Raw genomic sequence first — 17,817 nt, 5'->3', positions numbered from 1 at the left:
ACCCCTCCCTACCTTAACAAGAAATGGGTCTTTGACACAGAACCGTTTAGAGGAGGTACATTTCTGTGACTTCCAAAAGAAAATAACTTTGCAAGGAGTCAATACATTAAAAAGCTCCAGTTATAATAAGTATCTCTTGGCAGGGACGTCCTAGATTGTGTGTGTGTGTGTGTGTCTGTGTGTGTGTGTGTGTACACACACACACACACACACATGAAGGATGGATACTTTTTATACAGAGGAGCTGGGCTAAATTAAGCTGTTCTACAAGGTACCATAAAGAAGCAATAGGAGAACAGGTAAATGACAGAATAGTTCCCCCTTCAGTTGCTTACTCCTGTGTAAAAGGTGAGCAAGTAGTTGTTGTGCATAAAGGGACAGTACTCATTTTCTTTGCTGAAGTTCACACTGACATTTGGGGCAGTTAAAGATATCTCTTATCTGTGTTCTCTGTGCCTCTCTTGATTCTCAAAGGGGAAAAGGGAAGTTCCAGGGCCTTCAGCCTTTGCTAAATATAAAACAGTAGTTAATGATTAGTAGAGGATCAAAGCCTAGAATAATAATAGCAATAGATCTTTTAAAGAGCAAGAAACTTGCTTGTGAATAGCCACACATTTTGCTATTTTCAGAATACAGCCAACCAAAAGGCAGTCTATCCATCAAACAAGCAGAATATTCAAACAGCAAAATACAAGAGCTGGCTTACCCCGGATACAATAAGTTCTCCTCCCAAGTTCTGAACTTCTGCCTTCACCTTGCTACAGATATTAAGCTGGTGACAGTAGAGGGCAATACGCTGAAGGTATGCTAACAGATCTTGCTTACAGGCTGAATCAGGACACTATGAATAAAAAAAGGAGAGATAGACAGCATGTATTTGATTTATTTTGTTTTATATGCATAATATATAAGGAAGGATTAGCAGGTTTGCCAATACCATATTAGAGGCATTTGTTTCGCTTAACCCTTTGGCTACATACTTAACGAAGGCCAGTTCTCTCTCATAGCCCAGTTGTGTGAATTAAAGTACAAAGGGACCCACAGGCTAAAAAAAGAACACATTGTTTGTCACTTACCTGATGAGCTGTAAAGCAGGGTAATCTCTCTATCCATTTCCTTGGGACATGGCTCAGTTTGCACTAAACATCAGGTTCTACTGATGCATAATGCACATTCTTTATGGTGCAAGAAGGACCACATTTAAAGGAGATGCTTTCCAGCTCGTAAACCATTAATAAGGATGAAATGAAGCCGTTTGGTCACGTTGCAACCAGGAAGAACAATTTTACTCCACCAGTGGAACGCCACCTGTGGCATTCTTCTGACATATCATACAAATCAAAGAGGCAAGAGGCACAATTAAATTTGGTCAAACTAGGTCAGTGCTAGGACGGTTTTATGATCACAGCAACAACTTGAGTTGAGACACAATTTATGTGTCAGCTCTGGAGGGGAGGGGCAGGCTGACAGCTATTTTATAATAATACAAGATGCATCACCTTCCACCCACAGTGTAATAAGAGCAACATGCAAAATTAACGTTACTAGTGGTGCCTCAAGAGTGCTGTTTCCATTAAATCAGAAAGCCGCATGCCAAGAGTAGGTTTTAGTAGGGATTTTTGACACCAACATCCAAAAGCAACCCAAGAACATGTTAGCCTACGAAGTGCAATTTCTGTGATCCAAGACACGCTTGCATGAATTACTCTCCTGGTTTGTGCCCCACTGCATCTAGTTAAAGCGGGATGTCAGGTAGCAATACTGGGAAAGAATTCTCATTGACACGCTGGACAGCTGGGTTCGAGATCCACCATTTGTTAGGATCACTGGAGGCTGGTGGCTCCAATGTAAGTGGGAAGCACCTTGGAGAGGGGTCCCTTAGAGTTCTGACTGAAACCCAGAGTGGATTCACCACCCCACTGACATCGGAGCCACCAGCCTCCACTCGTCAGGATACATAACATTGACCTGATATATCAATGGCCCATGACTCAACTGAAACATGAAACATGCTGCTTTTTTGCTATCACAGATTTGTGGGGAAGGCAGCTGTCTCCAAGGTCAGCCCCAAAGGTTGTCATGGCCAGGCCCCTACTGAGGGCCACACCCCAGCAGGCTGAGATTATTCATGAAGTCAAGCAGAGGAGCACCAGCTCCAGATAAGGCCTGGCTGGGCTCCGGCTCAGCAATTGGAAGGTCCAGGGTTCCTCTCTGGCCTCCATCATTGAATCATAGAATCATAGAATAGTAGGGTTGGAAGGGACCTACAAGGCCATCAAGTCCAACCCCCTGCTCAGTGCAGGAATCCAAGTCAGAGCATCCCTGACAGATGGCTGTCCAGCCTCGTCTTGAATGCCTCCAGCGTGGCAAAGCCCACCACCTCCCTAGGGAATTGGTTCCATTGTCGTATTGCTCTAACCGTCAGGATGTTTTGCCTGATGTTCAGCTGGAATCTGGCTTCCTGGAACTTGAGCAGTGTCCTGCACTATGGGATAATCGAGAAGAGATCCTGGCCTTCCTCTCTGTGACAACTTTTCAAGTACTTGAACAGCGCTGTCATATCTCCTCTTAGTCTTCTCTTCTCAAGGATAAACATGCCCAGTTCTTTCAGTCTCTCTTCATAGGGCTTTGTTTCCAGTCCCCTGATCATCTTTGTTGCCCTCCTCTGAACCCTCTCCAGTTTGTCTGCATCCTTCTTAAAATGTGGTGCCCAGAACTGGACACAGTACTCCAGATGAGGCCTAACCAGTGCTGAGTTGAGGGGAACTAGTACTTCCTGGGATTTGGAAGCTATGCTTCCATTAATGCAGCCCAAAATGGCATTGGCCTTTTTTGCTGCCACATCACATTGTTGGCTCATATTCAGCTTGTGATCAACAACAATTCCAAGGTCCTTCTTGCTTGTAGTGTTGTTGAGCCACATATCCTGCATCTTGTAACTGTGCATTTGGTTTATTTTTCCTAGGTGCAGAACTTGGCATTTATCCCTCTTAAATTTCATTCTGTTGCTTTCTGCCCAGCACTCCAGTTTATCAAGATCACTTTGAATTTTGTTTCTGTCTTCCAAAGTATTAGCTATCCCGCCCAATTTTGTGTCATCTGCAGATCTGATCAGCATTCCCTGCACCTCCTCCTCCAAGTCATGAATACAAATGTTGAAGAGCACTGGGCCCAGGACTGAGCCCTGCGGTACCGCACTTGTTACCTCTCCCCAGTTTGAGAAGGTCCCATTGATAAGCACTCTTTGAGTCCGATTCTGTGCCCAACTGTGGATCCACCGGATCATTGTTTCATCTAGCCCACTTTGAGCTAGTTTGCTCATCAGGATATCATGGGGCACTTCGTCGAAAGCTTTGCTTAAGTCGAGGTATATGACATCTACAGCATTCCCACGGTCCACACGGTCCACAAGGGAGGTTACTTGATCAAAAATGAGATCAGATTCGTCTGGCAGGACTTGTTCTTGAGAAATCCATGTTGGCTTCGCGTAATCACTGCATTGTTTTCAAGGTGCTTATGGATGGATTGCTTTATCATCTGCTCCAGAATATTCCCAGGGATTGATGTCAGACTGACTGCTCTGTAGTTCCCAGGTTCCTCCTTTTTACCCTTTTTGAAGATAGGGACAACCTTAGCCCTCCTCCAGTCATCCGGCACTTCACCCGTCCTCCATGATTGCTCAAAGATAATAGGCAGTGGTTCTGAGAGTTCTTCTGCCAGTTCCTTTATTACTCTAGGATGCAGTTCATCTGGCCCTGGAGATTTGAACTCATTTCAAATGAGTTGGTTCTGACAGCTGGAACACAGGAAGCCGCCTGATACTGAGTCACACCATGGATCCATCCAGCTCACCAGGACTGTCTGGGCAGAGTGGCATTGGGTCTCTGGGGTTTCATACAGGGAACTTTCCCAGCCCTACCTGGAAAGACCAGGGATAACTTGGGGACTTCTGCATGCAAAGCATCTGCTGCATAGCTGAGTACTGCCCTTTCTTTAGATGTGCCTGGTGCTTGGCTGCAGCACAAAGGGCAGAGCGAAAAGCACTGGGAAAGGCTTGGGGAACCCCAGAGAAACCACAAAGTTGGCAGGAGGGAGAGAGAACCAGAACTCAGACGCAGATAAAGACTTGGCAGAAAAGTGAGTGTACAGGCAGGCACCCTAACAGCAATTACATCGCTTGTTTTACTCTCTCCTAAATCAGTAAAGAATTCTTAGGGTAGTTAAGGCTAACCTCCTCTGCTGTATATATGATAATACTGTGAAATCTCTATCTCTCTCTCTCTCTCTCATACACACACACACACACACACACACACACACAGTTGTCACATCTTTCAAGTGTGAATCCCAAAGAGGCATTTTCCCATGTAGTAGCCATTTAATACAGTCATATTTATTCCACTCTGGGGGCCTTGTATCTGAAAGAAACTTTAAAACAAATTCCCCAAAGAGCTGACAAAGGGTTTAAATAGAAGTACTTTGCAGCAAATTAAAACTTACAATCTCCCTCTCTTTAGAACAGTAATTAAAAATGCAATGGTCCATAAAAAGTTTACATTGCATGGAGGTTTCAAAACTTCCATAAAATGTCCTCATATCTGAGATTCTAAAGAAGGGCAAATAATTCTTGCTGATTTTTTAAAATAATTATGTCTCTGATAGTCCTCCCTCTGCCCCCATTTCTGCTCTGATTTCTTTTACAAATCTAATATCACTCACAAGTAGAGACAGGTAAGCTTTTTATGGAAGGCCTTGTAATTAGCTCAGATTTTCTGAGCTCTCTCAGAGAACTACCTAGGAAGGTAGTGGGCTCTCCCACACTGGAGGCACTCAAGATGAAGCTGGACAGCCATCTGTCAGGGATGTTTTGACTTGGATTCCTGCACTGAGCATGGAGCTGGACTTGATGGTCTTATAGGCCCCTTCCAACCCTACTATTCTATGATTCTAACTCTTGGGAAAATGACAGTTCTTTAAGATTTCATAATGTTGGGGCACCCCAGAAGCTCTCTGGAAGCCTTTCCTGCAGATCCCTCATCTATAGGGTGGCCAGGTGTCCTACTTTACAGAGAACAGTCTTCTATTTGAAGAGATGTCAGAGGACAGTCCTGTATCTGAAGGACTGCCCAGTCCAAGTCTAGTTTAAAGATAAAGAACCATTAGAAAGGAAATCTGGGCCTTGACACTGGCCCAAAACAGCACTTGGACAGCACTTGAACACAGGTCACCTGTTCAATCTTCCCCACTATGGTGAGATGTACTATATTTCTATTTAAATTGTAGGTATTATTTTAAATTTTCATCTATACATATACATGAGCATATGCAAATGTTATGCAAATTAGTGTCCTCTTATGACCTTTTTTGGTGGGTGATGGGTTTCCTCTTCTTTAGTGATTTGTAAGTGGCTGCCCTAATTTGCTATGATGTCACAGACAGTCTTGAAAGGGGCAATCATCAGCAGCAAAGTGTGCTGGCATGGAGGGGCTTGCATCAGTGGCAGAGGCCTCAAGATCTGGACTGACTGAACCAAGAAGCATTAGGGAGACTTCTTGACCTCAACGGCTGCTCTGTAGGAACATCCATGCCTTAAAGGCCAGACCTCGCTTGCTGTTGCAAGCCCTCCTTGTCACGTGAGCCTTTTCTTCATGATAACCAGTTCTAGAGATGGGAGGACCGGCAGTAAGGTAAGCTCATTACAAGTCAGGCCCAAACTTCAGGTATGGTTTGAGCTAGTTTGGTATCTTCTGAACTGGATGACGCTCTCTGCCGAAGGCCCCATCATTTGACTATATGGGAACAATAGCTTTTCCCAGAGAAAAGGCTAAAGGAAATTTAGTTATTTTAAATAGTTCAGAAGCTACACAGCAAACCAAATCCATTCTGTTAGTGAAAGTACCTGGAGGATAAAGGTCAGTCAGGTAGGTGGTCAATTATGAGAAAACAAAGAAACCAGAAGGGTTATCTCTGGAGCATCAAGGATTACCATGAACAACAATAAAGATGCAGGCAGTATCAAAAAGGTCTCTTTGTCATATGCATTCCAAGTGCAGTTCTTTATTAAGGGCAAAACCTATCAATATAATACAGTATATTATATGATACATTGTAATTAAGTATGGTAGCTTATGTATTGTTCTACAATATTTTATTGAATTTGACCCTGATAAAGAGCTGTACTTGAAATGCACGGGGCACTTCCCTTTTGAGTACTCACTCTTCTTGTGTGACAATTATTTACATTCTCCCCCAGTGAAGGTTTTATATGAATGTGCCCTTACATGGTCATATTTAAATTTAGACAGGTTCCTCCACAGCATTAGGCATGACTTTTTTAAAATGGCTTCCCAAAACACAGTTAAACATAAAATATTGGTGTGGCTCTGGGAATGGGAGAAGGACATGAAGAGGCTGAAAGGAGACACGGGAGAAACTGATGAAAGGACCCATGAATATACCAGCCCATGCTTTACAGCAGAGGTGAGCAACTTTTGGCCATCCAGATGTTTTGGCTGACAACTCCCATCATCCCTCACCATTGGCTATACTGACTAGGGCCAATGGGAGTTGTAAGCCAAAACATCTGGAGGACCACTCGTTGCTTTATCATCCCTGCTTTATCAGCCTGCCTACAATTTAACATCAGCAAGATAGGGCCTTCTCATCTGCCCACCTGTGAGAGCAGTTAGGTTGGTGACCACACAGGAGAGGGCCTTCTCTGCATTGGCTCCACACCTTTGGAATAAGTTGCCACTGCGGGTCCGCCATGTTCCATCATTGCAGGCTTTTTAGAAGGCCTTGGAAACATATTATTTTACCCTGGCCTTCTCCTAAGATGATTGCTGTTGTTGCTATAGTTACCTTTGTTGTTGCTGGTTTTCATAATTTGTATGGGTTTTTATTGCTTTTATGATTTTATCATCTTTAATATCTTCACGGTTATGTGTTTTAGTGTTCTGAGCTGCCTTGGGAGGGCTTCTGCCCTGAAAGCAGCCAAGTCATATAATTAATTAATTAATTAATTAATTAATTTACATGAGGGACACACATCAGATGCAGACCATAAAGCAGCCTCCCCAACTTGGTGCCCTCCAATGGCCATGCTGACTGGGAATGATAGCACCTGTAGTCCAGCACATCTGGAGAGCACAGGGTTGGGGAAGGCGGATGTAAGTTCTGCTGGTCATATTTCTTTCAAGAGCAAGTGTGAAATTACCTGATCGGCCACAGCGCGGGCCAATTTGTCCATTCTTGAGCCAGCTTCTGCAATCTTCTTGGCAGCATTAATGACATCAGACGTATTTTTTAATGGTCCCTTTCCCCTGGAAAACACAGAGTAATTATAGTGCCATCTAATTAAATTATGGGAATAAATAGGGTTAGGGCACCATCCTATCCCTGTTTAGACAGAAGTCCTACAACTCTCAGCAGTCTCCATCCAGCTACACTGGCTGGGGAAAGCTGGGAGTTATAAGATTTTTTCTGTCTAAACATGCATAGGATGGTGCCCTTAATATCCCAAATAAGAGTTTCCCTTCTTCTTTAAGAACTGGACTATGACTGTCTTCCCAATATAGACATCACCTTTAACTACTTATTATAGCATAGCCAATGATTAGTAGGAAGGAATTAAAAAAAAGCTTGCTGGATTTCCGTGTGTGCTCCAAAACACTGTGCCAGCACTTTGCTTTGATTTCTCCTCCAAGCTCATGAACTTCATTTAATAGTATGTGCATTTTTAAGTCCTCATTAAGATGGCATCTCTGCTGGAATGCAAAACTTTTTTTGTTTCAAACACACACACACACCCCAGTAGTTATTCCCCAAGCAGTGCTTGATGCAAAAGCTGCCAAATCAAATGCAAAAAATGGGACAAGCAGATATCAGAGGGGTACAGTGCAGCAGGAAGCAAGGTTGAACGGTCCACCACACATGGATTTATTCAAGGTTAAATTGTGGGAAAAGCTGTGTATTTCAGTCCCCATTTTTGTGGTTACTTTTTAAATCTCATCATAACTTCCAGAAGAACGTTATCAGCCCAGGTAAATAATAACCCTCTCCCCTCGGGAGCACATTTAACTGATGATCATCATAATGTGTACAGAAATATAGGGGCTCTTGAAGAATGACCATGTGGATATGAAATTTATAGCACAATCCTATGCATGTTTAGACAGAAAAAAGGCCCACACTTCCCAGCATTCCTGGCTGGGGCATGTTGGGAGTTGTAGGACTTTTTTCTGTCTAAACATGGAAAGGATTGCACCCTTAGCCTCTTTAAGTAGCACCCTTGAATAACAGTAGAAGCTTTTATTTTATGATCAAGCTATGCTACGCTCAGCTCCGTGTATTTTTTTTAGTGCTGTGCCGAATCCTGCCCCCTGTGGGAACTTTTTCTCTCCCTGAGAAAGAGGCATTGTTTTTTCTGCCTCTTTTGCAGGGAAGAGAAGAATGTTGGAGAATTTTCTCCATGGGAAGGGGGGACAGGGATTCCACATACGCTTTTTTTTTAAGTGTAGGCAATTCTTGAGGGGTCTTCTTTCTATTTTTGTATTTGTTATTTAAAAAAAAAACACCCCCTGCATTTGTAGAAGCCCAGGACTCTTCTCCAGCCAGGAGTTCTTCCTGAATGCCTTTTGGAGAAGGTCTCTTTCTGAACCTGGAAGTTCAGAAAGAACTGCTGGACTGGAGAAGAGGCCTGGGCTTCTGTAGGTGCAGGGGGTGTTAAAGAAAGAAAGAAAGAAAGAAAGAAAGAAAGAAAGAAAGAAAGAAAGAAAGAAAATAGAAAGAAGACACCTCAAGAATTGCCTACACTTAAAAAGGTAGGTGAAAACCCTGTCCCCCTCCCCAAGGAGAAAATTATCTGAAATGCTCACCTGTCTCAGCAATTTTCTTCCAGAGTCCCCCCACCCCACCCCAAATTCTGAAAATAGGAGAGTCAAAATTTTCAGCACAGCACTAATTTTTCTCTCTCTGCCATTTACTCTTTTAAAGCCAAAAGCAGCATTCAAAGTAGGGATGGACGGAAGTAACTTACCTGTCCTCAAAGCTTGTTCGCGGTGGGGGGGAGGCGCTTCGCTGCTCCCCCCACGAAGTTCAGGCCAGTGGGGAGGCTTCCCGCCTCGCCTGGCCGAAATTCAGGCCGGGTGGGAGACTTCCCTCCTTGCCCGGCTGAAATTCAGGCCGGGGAGGAGGCGCCTCGCCTCACCCAGCCGCGAACTAAAAAGTTTTTTTTAAAAAAAAATAACGCCCCCGTGATAGGCTACGTGACGATTAACGTAGCCTATCACGGCTAGATCTGCAAAGTCAGCCATGATAGGCTACGTTAATCGTCACGTAGCCTATCACGGGTGACTTAAAAAAAAAAAGTGCGTACGCTAATGGCGGCCCCCATAGGGAGCCGCCATTCGCGTTCCTTATTTGGTCGCTGTAGTCTACGTAAATCTTTACGTAGACTACAGCAACCAAATAAGGAACGGGAATGGCGGCTCCCTATGGGGGCCGCCATTATCCGTACACGCTTTCTTTTTTTTTTTAAGTCACCAGTGATAGGCTACGTGACGATTTACGTAGCCTATCATGGCTGACTTTGCAAATCTAGCTGTGATAGGCTACGTTAATCGTCACGTAGCCTATCACGGGGGCGTTTTTTTTTTCTTTTATTAGAATGGCGGCGGCGGCAGCCGGTCAAAAGACCGGCTGCCGCTCCTGCCCCGGACGAACACCCGCCGAACCGCCAGCCGGACCCGCCACCGGGAGGGACATTCGCCAAAGGTAAGTCCCGTCCCGGGGGGGTGCGGGGGGCGGGGGGGCAGAGAATTTCTCCCCGAAACTTGTTCGGGGGGCCGAACACGTTGGCGCTCGGCCCCCCGAAGTTTCGGGGAGAAATTCTCCGCCAACCCTAATTCAAAGCTACAAGTTCAGCAGAGGAGTGATGGGGGTGAGAAGAGACTACTTAACCTTTAACCCTATACATTTTTCAACCTTTTCAACCTAACTTTTGCTCCTGTGCATGTGGATGAGGAAAATACTGTGCCTTTCCCCACAGGGCAAAATGCATCTTGGGAGAGGACCAACTCTGAGCAGAAAACCAGTTGGTGGGGACCCTCCACCCCCCGCTGTACACACACATCCATCCACTGAAACGCATACCCCCAAAGGCTGCTTTCAGTTTTTAAAAGAAAAGATACAAATTACCACATGTAAAATTATGTTTGGCCTTCAGATTTGTATCAGGAAAGACTGATGTTTGGGATGGACTTTTGAAAATGCACATTTGCACAAGTGCACATTTGCAAATAGGAATGAAATGTTTGTACTTTCCTTTTAAAAAAACTCAATTCTGTCACTGTGTGGATGACAGAGTGAAAGAACCTGACAATCCACAAAACACAGAGGGAACAGATATTACAAAATCTGTTTGGCCTGTCCCACTTCAGGCCACAGCTTGGGGCTCTCACGAATAAATGGTCTTCCATAGAAATATATTTCCTGAACAATGAAAAATAGCCAGTTAGGGAGGAGGCTAAGGTAGTTTTCTATGTGAAGATTTCAGTTTTATTTATTTTATTTGTATGAAAAAGTATTCAAGCATGTGAGGTCCCTGCCTGCAGTCTGGAATAGTACAGCCCAGATATAGGCTTACCACCTCTGTGAGAATGAGGCCTAAGTCATTGGAGAAGTGTCATCTCAGTTGATATTGTAAATTGATACAGGCCTAGATGAACCATTCATCCTAAATAAGCTACAGTGCTGGATGATAGCCAAAGCAGTGCACTTGTTCTAGTGAAATATTCTGGGAGTTTTCCAAAGTGGGATCTCTTTTCATTGCTGCAATTCAAAACAGAATGGCTGTCCCCTTATCACAACAGGAAGGAGCAACTGACAGCACCTTAGCTGTAGGAACATTTAGTCTGCCCAGTACACGTACAGACACACACACACACACACACACACAATCCCGCATAAGGGAGCTCATGTGAAACACCTTCATATTTTTACATTCAGAGACCATTTGCCTCTGACTACTAGATCAAACTTCTCTAACCTGGTTCTCTCCAGATGTGTTGTACGTACTATAACTCCTATAGACAACAAGGCCAGCTGGTTGGGGGTAATGGGAGTTGTAGTCAAACACAACTGGCAGGTACCACAATTTTTTAAAAAGTGTATTTTTAATCTGCCCAATAAGCAACATTCTTGTCTGTAAACCCCCCGGAGATTCAAGGGAGGTTTAAAGACTCCTGTGCATTTTCCTGTCTTTGATCTCTTTGGCAGTCAATCTTACTTAATCTCAGCTTTTGCCATTATAGCTGATTCCTGGAAATGCAGGAGGTTTAGGAGAGCATGTGCATTTTGATTGGTGCTAAACAAAGTATTAGTACCTGACATTCATGTGGAAAATATACACTAACTGAACAGGCTTCCTGACAACGAGATATCCTCACAAGCTTAATGCTAAAGGGAGAAATGACATGGGAAAACAGATGAAGAAGACTGCAGGTGAAATGGCAGCTGGCTATGTACCAGAAAAAGTGCAATGCTCACACCCAATACATCATTTTCTCATATCTACAGCAAGGTTCCTAAACATGTTGTCCCAACTTTATTGCAGACCACCTGCATATCATTACACACATCCAGCTAAAATGAAGATCTAGTTTTCTCCAAGGTGGTTGACCTGAGTCAGGGCTGTACCACTTCAGGTTGTAGCTGGGAGCTCATGTGATTCTCCATCCAAACAAATACAGAACTATGATGCCAGGGAGAAGGGTTCTAGATGAGGGGTGTCTGGATAGCCAATACCCCTGCTTGAATTCTGCAAGCAGCTTTGGGACAGGGAGCACAATCCATCCCAAGGTGTCCACTGATCTTGATTCTGCTCACACGCATCCCCACTCACCACCCTATCCTGCTGCCCAAACATAAAAGCTTACCTTGGGGTCCAGGATGGGATAGCAGGTGGGGACAGCTCTTCCATAGACAGGGGAGGCGGCCTTTCTTCTTTCTTGATGCCTCTTTCTAAATCAGCTTTCCCCAGTCTGGTGCCTTCCAGATGTGTTGGACTTCAGCTCCCATCATTCCTAGCCAGCATGGCAACAGCCCTGCTAGCTGAGGATAATGGGAGTTGTAGTCCAACGTATCTGGAGGGCACTGGGTTGGGGAAGGCTGTTCTAAACTCAGTGTGTTTTAGTAAAATTTTATCCTACTTTTCTCTCATTAGGGAACCCAAGGTGTTGAGCATGGGGCTCCCTGGTGGTTCTCCACCAGGCACTGACCACGCTCAGACCTGCTTAGCTTCAGCAAGATGGCTGCATCATGCGCCCTCAGACCATACCGTAGTGGCATTGACAATGGCTTTTTTTCTGCTGGGGATCATGGGGTTTGAATCTGGGCAGCAGAGATTGTCTTGAGCAGGCCACCAGCCTGCATTCTGCTTGTACACATACATACGTACATACATACATACATTTATTATTGCATTTATATCCCACCATTTTTTCCTCTTGCAAGGAACCCAAGGCAAGGAACTTAATCCTCCTCCTCTCCATTTCATCCTCACAACAACCACCCTGTGAGGTAGGTTGGGCTGAGAGTCTGTGACTGGCCCAAAGTCACCCAGTGAGCTTCCATGGCCGAGTGGGGACTAGAACCCGGGTCTCCCATCTCCTAGTCCAGCACTCATGCCACTACAACACACTGGCAGCATTGCACCACATACACATGCCACCCCAAGCTATCTTGGTCCTTGTGGAGGGGAGGGAGTTTACCTATTGGACCAGGTCAGGATAGCAGGTGGTGGCAGGTCCTGTAAAGTTGGGAGAGGGCTGCTGGGCCTCTCCTTCTCCCGTGCTTCATCTTATCGTGAAGATGATGTTGGCAGCATAATGATACTGCCACTATCTTTTTTTTCTGTTGGGATCATGCAGTTGAACTGCAACCCATAGGATCCCAGGGCCAGCCCTACTATTATGCAGAGTGAGGCAGTTGCCTCAAGCAGCAGACCCTGGGAGGTAGCAGTAAGGGCTTGTAGGTAGGGATGCACGAAAGTCACTTACCTGGTCTCGCAGCTTGCTTTGCGGTGGGGGGGAGGCGCTTCGCTGCTCCCCCCGAAATTCAGGCCGGGAATACCCTGTAGTCTACATAAAGATTTACATAGACTACGGCGAAAATAAGGGCAACGCTATTTGCGTTGTCCTTATTTTCACCGTAGTCTACGTAAATCTTTACGTAGACTACAGGGACCAAATAAGGAACGCGAATGGCGGCTCCCTATGGGGGCCACCATTAGCTGTACGCGCTTTTTTTGTTGTTTTTTTTAAAGTCACCCGTGATAGGCTACGTGACAATTAACGTAGCCTATCACGGCTGACTTTGCAAATCTAGCCGTGATAGGCTACGTTAATCGTTACGTAGCCTATCACAGGGGCGTTGTGTTTTTTTTTACTTTTCTTGTAATGGCGGCGGCGGCAGCCGGTCAAAAGACCGGCTACTGCCCCGGCCCCTGATGAAGACCTGCCGAACCGCCGCCGGGACCCGCCGCTGAGAGGGACATTCGTGAAAGGTAAGTCCCATCCCGGGGGGGGGGGGCGGGGGGCAGGGGGGCGGAGAATTTCTCCCCGAACAACCTTCAGAGGACCGAATGCATTGGCACTCGGCCCCCCAAAGTTTCGGGGAGGAATTCTCCCCCATCCCTACTAGGAGAAAGGAAAGCTATGTGCCAAGTGGCCTGAGCTAGCTTTCTGCCTTCAGGTGCAGTGGAAGATCCTTTCCTGCCACCAGTGTCGAAGAAATAGTCAACTGCCAGTCCAAGTCAGCTTTGGAACATGGAATGGGAAGGGGCGCCATCTTGTTATTTGCCTCAGGCAGCAAAACGTCTTTGGCTGGCCCTGCATGATCCCTGGCAGAAAACAGCCAGTGTCATTTTCTGATGGGGATCTTGGGAATTGTAGTTCAACTCCATGATCCCTGACAGAAAAAGACCCTGCCAGTATCACTACCCTGGAAGTATCTTCTTCAGTTTAGAATGAAGCATGGGGGGAAGAAGGAGCTGTCTGAGCCCCCAAGAGAAGCTTTTCCTCCTTGGTAGGGATGGCGGATAATTTCTCCACGAATCTTCGGGAGGCCGAATGCCAACACATTCAGCCCCCCGAAATTGGTGGGGAAATTCTCTGCCAGCCCCCCGCCCCCCCCCCAGGGATGGGACTTACCGTGGCTGAATGTCCCTCTCGGCGGTGGGTCCCGGCGGCAGTTCGGCGGCGGTTCGTCGGGGGTGGGGGCGGTGGCCGGTCTCCCGACTGGCTGCCGCCGCCACCATTGCAAAAAAAAAAGTAAATTAAAAAAAAACACACACACACCCGTGATATAGGCTACGTAACGATTTACGTAGCCTATCACGGCTGACTTTGGAAATCTAGCTGTGACAGGCCACGTAAATCGTTACGTAGCCTATCACGGGTGTGTGTTTTGTTTTGTTTTTTACTTTTTTTTTCGTGGCCGGGTAGACGGGGCGCTCCTACCCGGCCTGAATTTCGCCGGCGAGGGATGGGCCGCCTCCCCCCTGGCCTGAGTTTCGGCCGGGCAAGGCAGGGCGCCTCCCCCCCCCCTCGCCTGAACTTCAGGGGGAGAACCGAAGCGCCTCCCCCCCACCACGAAGCAAGCTTCGAGAACAGGTGAGGGACTTTCGTCCATCCCTACGACCAGGACAAGATGGTGTGTGTGTGTTTGTGTGTGTGTGTGTGTGTGGGGATTGGGCAACTTCAAGCATTCTTTCAAGCACTGAACTTTCCCCTGCACCCCATCAATCCCCTGAAATGTACACACACACACACACACCACCACCACCACCACCACCACCACCACCAAATGTCTGGTCTGAAATCTTCAATCCAGCACCAGTTCATCTGGACAGTCCTCTACCATTAGTGTTTCTTCCTTGTCAACCACTCTCAGCAAGAGGAGTGTGAGACATACGTACCTAGTGAAGTCTGTCATCTCCATCATGATCATGCACATCTGCTTGGCCAGGACAATGATATCATTGCCACTGTCATCCCACTTGGCCACTTCAGCATCCAGTTTGCTTTTTTCTTGGTGGAATATCTCTACTTGCTCTGCTATTTTAGCCTTCTCCTCCTGGGGAAGCTGAGCCATGATAGCCTGTATCAGAAGAAACACACACAACATTTGTTTTTGTTCTAAAAAGCGAACTCTTATCAAGAACAAGTGCTGTCAATTATCTTCCTACCACTTCCACACAACTGGAGAAACCAGTTCACAAGAGCTGAATATTGTAAGGTGGAGGGAACGGCTTGGGAACATCTGTTTCTACAATTCATAGCATTTCCAGGGGGTGTTTCCACCAGCAATTTCCTCAGAGCCGTCTGCGTGTTGTGGTCGTTAGGGGTACATGACATCGCGCCCATCCAGCAGCCACCCTGGAGCTTATCAGGGAAAAACTGGATTTCCTGAGACTGCTTAAAGGCCGATTATTTTCCTTCAGTTGGGTTCTACCTGATATAGTTGCTGTGTGCCCCAACCCCCGCATCGACCTTGGGTATGCTAGCCCTGCCCATGGGTGTGCCTTTCACCATGGCCCCAGTCAAGGGGTGTTTCCTCACATTGTGTTGAATGAGGCATGCCCTCTCAATGCCCACAGAAATAACAGAGAAGCCCCTCATTTTAAAGGCCAATTCCTTAAGTGCAATTAAGCATGATCTTGAGGCTCCGATTCATTGCCTTAAGGAAGTAACTACTTCACAGCTTCCTTATAGAGACCCTATGTGTTAAAATGGGGGCTGTTTTCCTTCTCTTTCCCACAACAAACCCATTAGTGTCTCCTCAGAAGTAACTCCCGTTGTGCTGAATGAGGCTGGCCTTTGAATGCCCAGATCAAGAACTTACAGAGATTCCCCCTCAACTGAAATGGCACATTTTAAAGCCTAATTCCTTAAGAGCGATTAAGCACATCTGAAGGCTCCGATTCATTCTTTCACTCCGATTCATTCTTTCTTTCACTCCGATTAAGCACATCTGAAGGCTGCCTTAGGAAGTAAGTACTTCACAGCTTCGTTATAGATATCCTGCGGGTTACAATGGTTTCTGTCTTGTGTTTAGTGCTGTCTTTCCCACAACAAACCCTCAGTTCTGTCTCCTCAGAAGTAACTCCCATTGTGGTCAATAAGGTCCTGTGGGTTAACATGGGGGCTGGTTCCTGTCTTTGTGTTCTCTCCCCCCTTTCCCAGCACAAGCATATTTGTGTCTACTCAGAAGCAACTCCCATTGCGCTCAATGAGGCCTGCTCCTGAAATGCAGGTGCATCTGGACTTTCAGGGGAAAGGAGAAACGGGGGGAAGGGGGAAGCCTCTCTTACTGCTTGAGCAGCCCCTGCCAGTCAGATGACGTTCACCCCCACCCCCACCAGGAAGTATGTTCTGTTAAGCGATTTTTACTGCTGCGGAGAATCTGCTTGTGGAACCCTGCTCACAGCAAAGCCGATTCCTTTTTAAAAATCTGGTACTCCTCCATTGTGGGGCCGAGGTGGCTTAGTGGTAGGAGTGCACGAAAGCCACTTACCTGGTCTCGCAGCTTGCTTCGCGGTGGGGGGGAGGCGCTTCGCTGCTCCCCCTGAAGTTCAGGCCGGGGGGGGGAGGCTTCCCACCTCGCCCGGCCGAAATTCAGGCCAGGGGGGAGGCTTCCCGCCTCGCCCGGCCGAAATTCAGGCCGGGGAGGAGGCGCCTCGCCTCGCCCGACCACGAAATAAAAAGTTAAAAAAAAAACAAAAACGCCCCCGTGATAGGCTACGTGACGATTAATGTAGCCTATCATGGCTAGATCTGCAAAGTCAGCCATGATAGGCTACGTTAATCGTCACGTAGCCTATCACGGGTGACTTCAAAAAAAAAAAAAAGTGCGTACGCAAATGGCGGCCCCCATAGGGAGCCGCCATTCGCGTTCCTTATTTGGTCGCTGTAGTCTACGTAAAGATTTACGTAGACTACGGCGACCAAATAAGGAACGTGAATGGCGGCTCCCTATGGGGGCTGCCATTAGCTGTACGCGCTTTTTTTGTTGTTTTTAAGTCACCCGTGATAGGCTACGTGACGATTAACGTAGCCTATCATGGCTGACTTTGCAAATCTAGCCGTGATAGGCTACGTTAATCGTCACGTAGCCTATCACGGGGGCGTGTGTTTTTTTTTTACTTTTATTGGAATGGCAGCGGCGGCAGCCGGTCAAAAGACCGGCTGCTGCCTCTGCCCCTGTCGACGACCTGACGAACCGCCGCCCGGACCCACCGCTGGGAGGGACATTCGGGAAAGGTAAGTCCCCTCCCAGGGGGGGTGCGGACAATTTCTCCCCAAAACTACTTCGGGGGGCCGAACACGTTGGCACTCGGCCCCCCGAAGTTTCGGGGAGAAATTCTCCCCCATCCCTACTTAGTGGTTAAGACGCTGAACTGCAGACCGGAAGGTCGGCAGGTCAGCAGTTCGAGACCCGAGTGCTGCGTGACGGAGTGAGCTCCCGTCTTCAGTCCCAGCTTCTGCCAACCTAGCAGTTCGAAAGCAAGAAATTGCAAGTAGATAAATAGGTACCGCCTCGGCGGGAAAGGTAACAGCGTTCCATGCACCTCGGTGTTCAGTCATGCCGGCCACATGACCACAGAAGCGTCTTCGGACAGCGCTGGCTCTTCGGCTTAGAAACGGGGATGAGCACCGCACCCTAGAGTCGGACACGACTGGCTGGGGACACCTTTACCTTTACCTTTACTCCTCCATTACCTTCTCTTTCTGTTGTCGTGGAAACACAGCCCAGGAC

The 17,817-nt window shown here is 46.8% G+C and overlaps 1 protein-coding gene across 3 annotated transcripts in view; it reads right to left on the bottom strand.

Moving 5' to 3' along the window:
* Window positions 1–17,817, bottom strand: part of CTNNA2 (catenin alpha 2) — an 857,198-nt gene that overhangs the window by 31,557 nt on the left and 807,824 nt on the right. For all 3 annotated transcript variants that reach the window (XM_084855355.1, XM_084855357.1, XM_084855356.1), the window contains exons 15-17: window positions 14,978–15,159; window positions 7,217–7,322; window positions 707–841 (exon numbers count right to left, since the gene is read on the bottom strand). In XM_084855355.1, the coding sequence (XP_084711481.1) occupies window positions 707–841; window positions 7,217–7,322; window positions 14,978–15,159 (423 nt within the window). The remainder of the gene's footprint in view (window positions 1–706; window positions 842–7,216; window positions 7,323–14,977; window positions 15,160–17,817) is intronic.

Source organism: Heloderma suspectum, chromosome 5 (genome assembly GCF_057233095.1).
Source record: "Heloderma suspectum isolate Gila_16-S chromosome 5, 16-S_ref, whole genome shotgun sequence".
NCBI classification, from domain to species: Eukaryota; Metazoa; Chordata; class Lepidosauria; order Squamata; family Helodermatidae; genus Heloderma; species Heloderma suspectum.
This window is presented reverse-complemented; position numbering and strand designations above follow the sequence as displayed.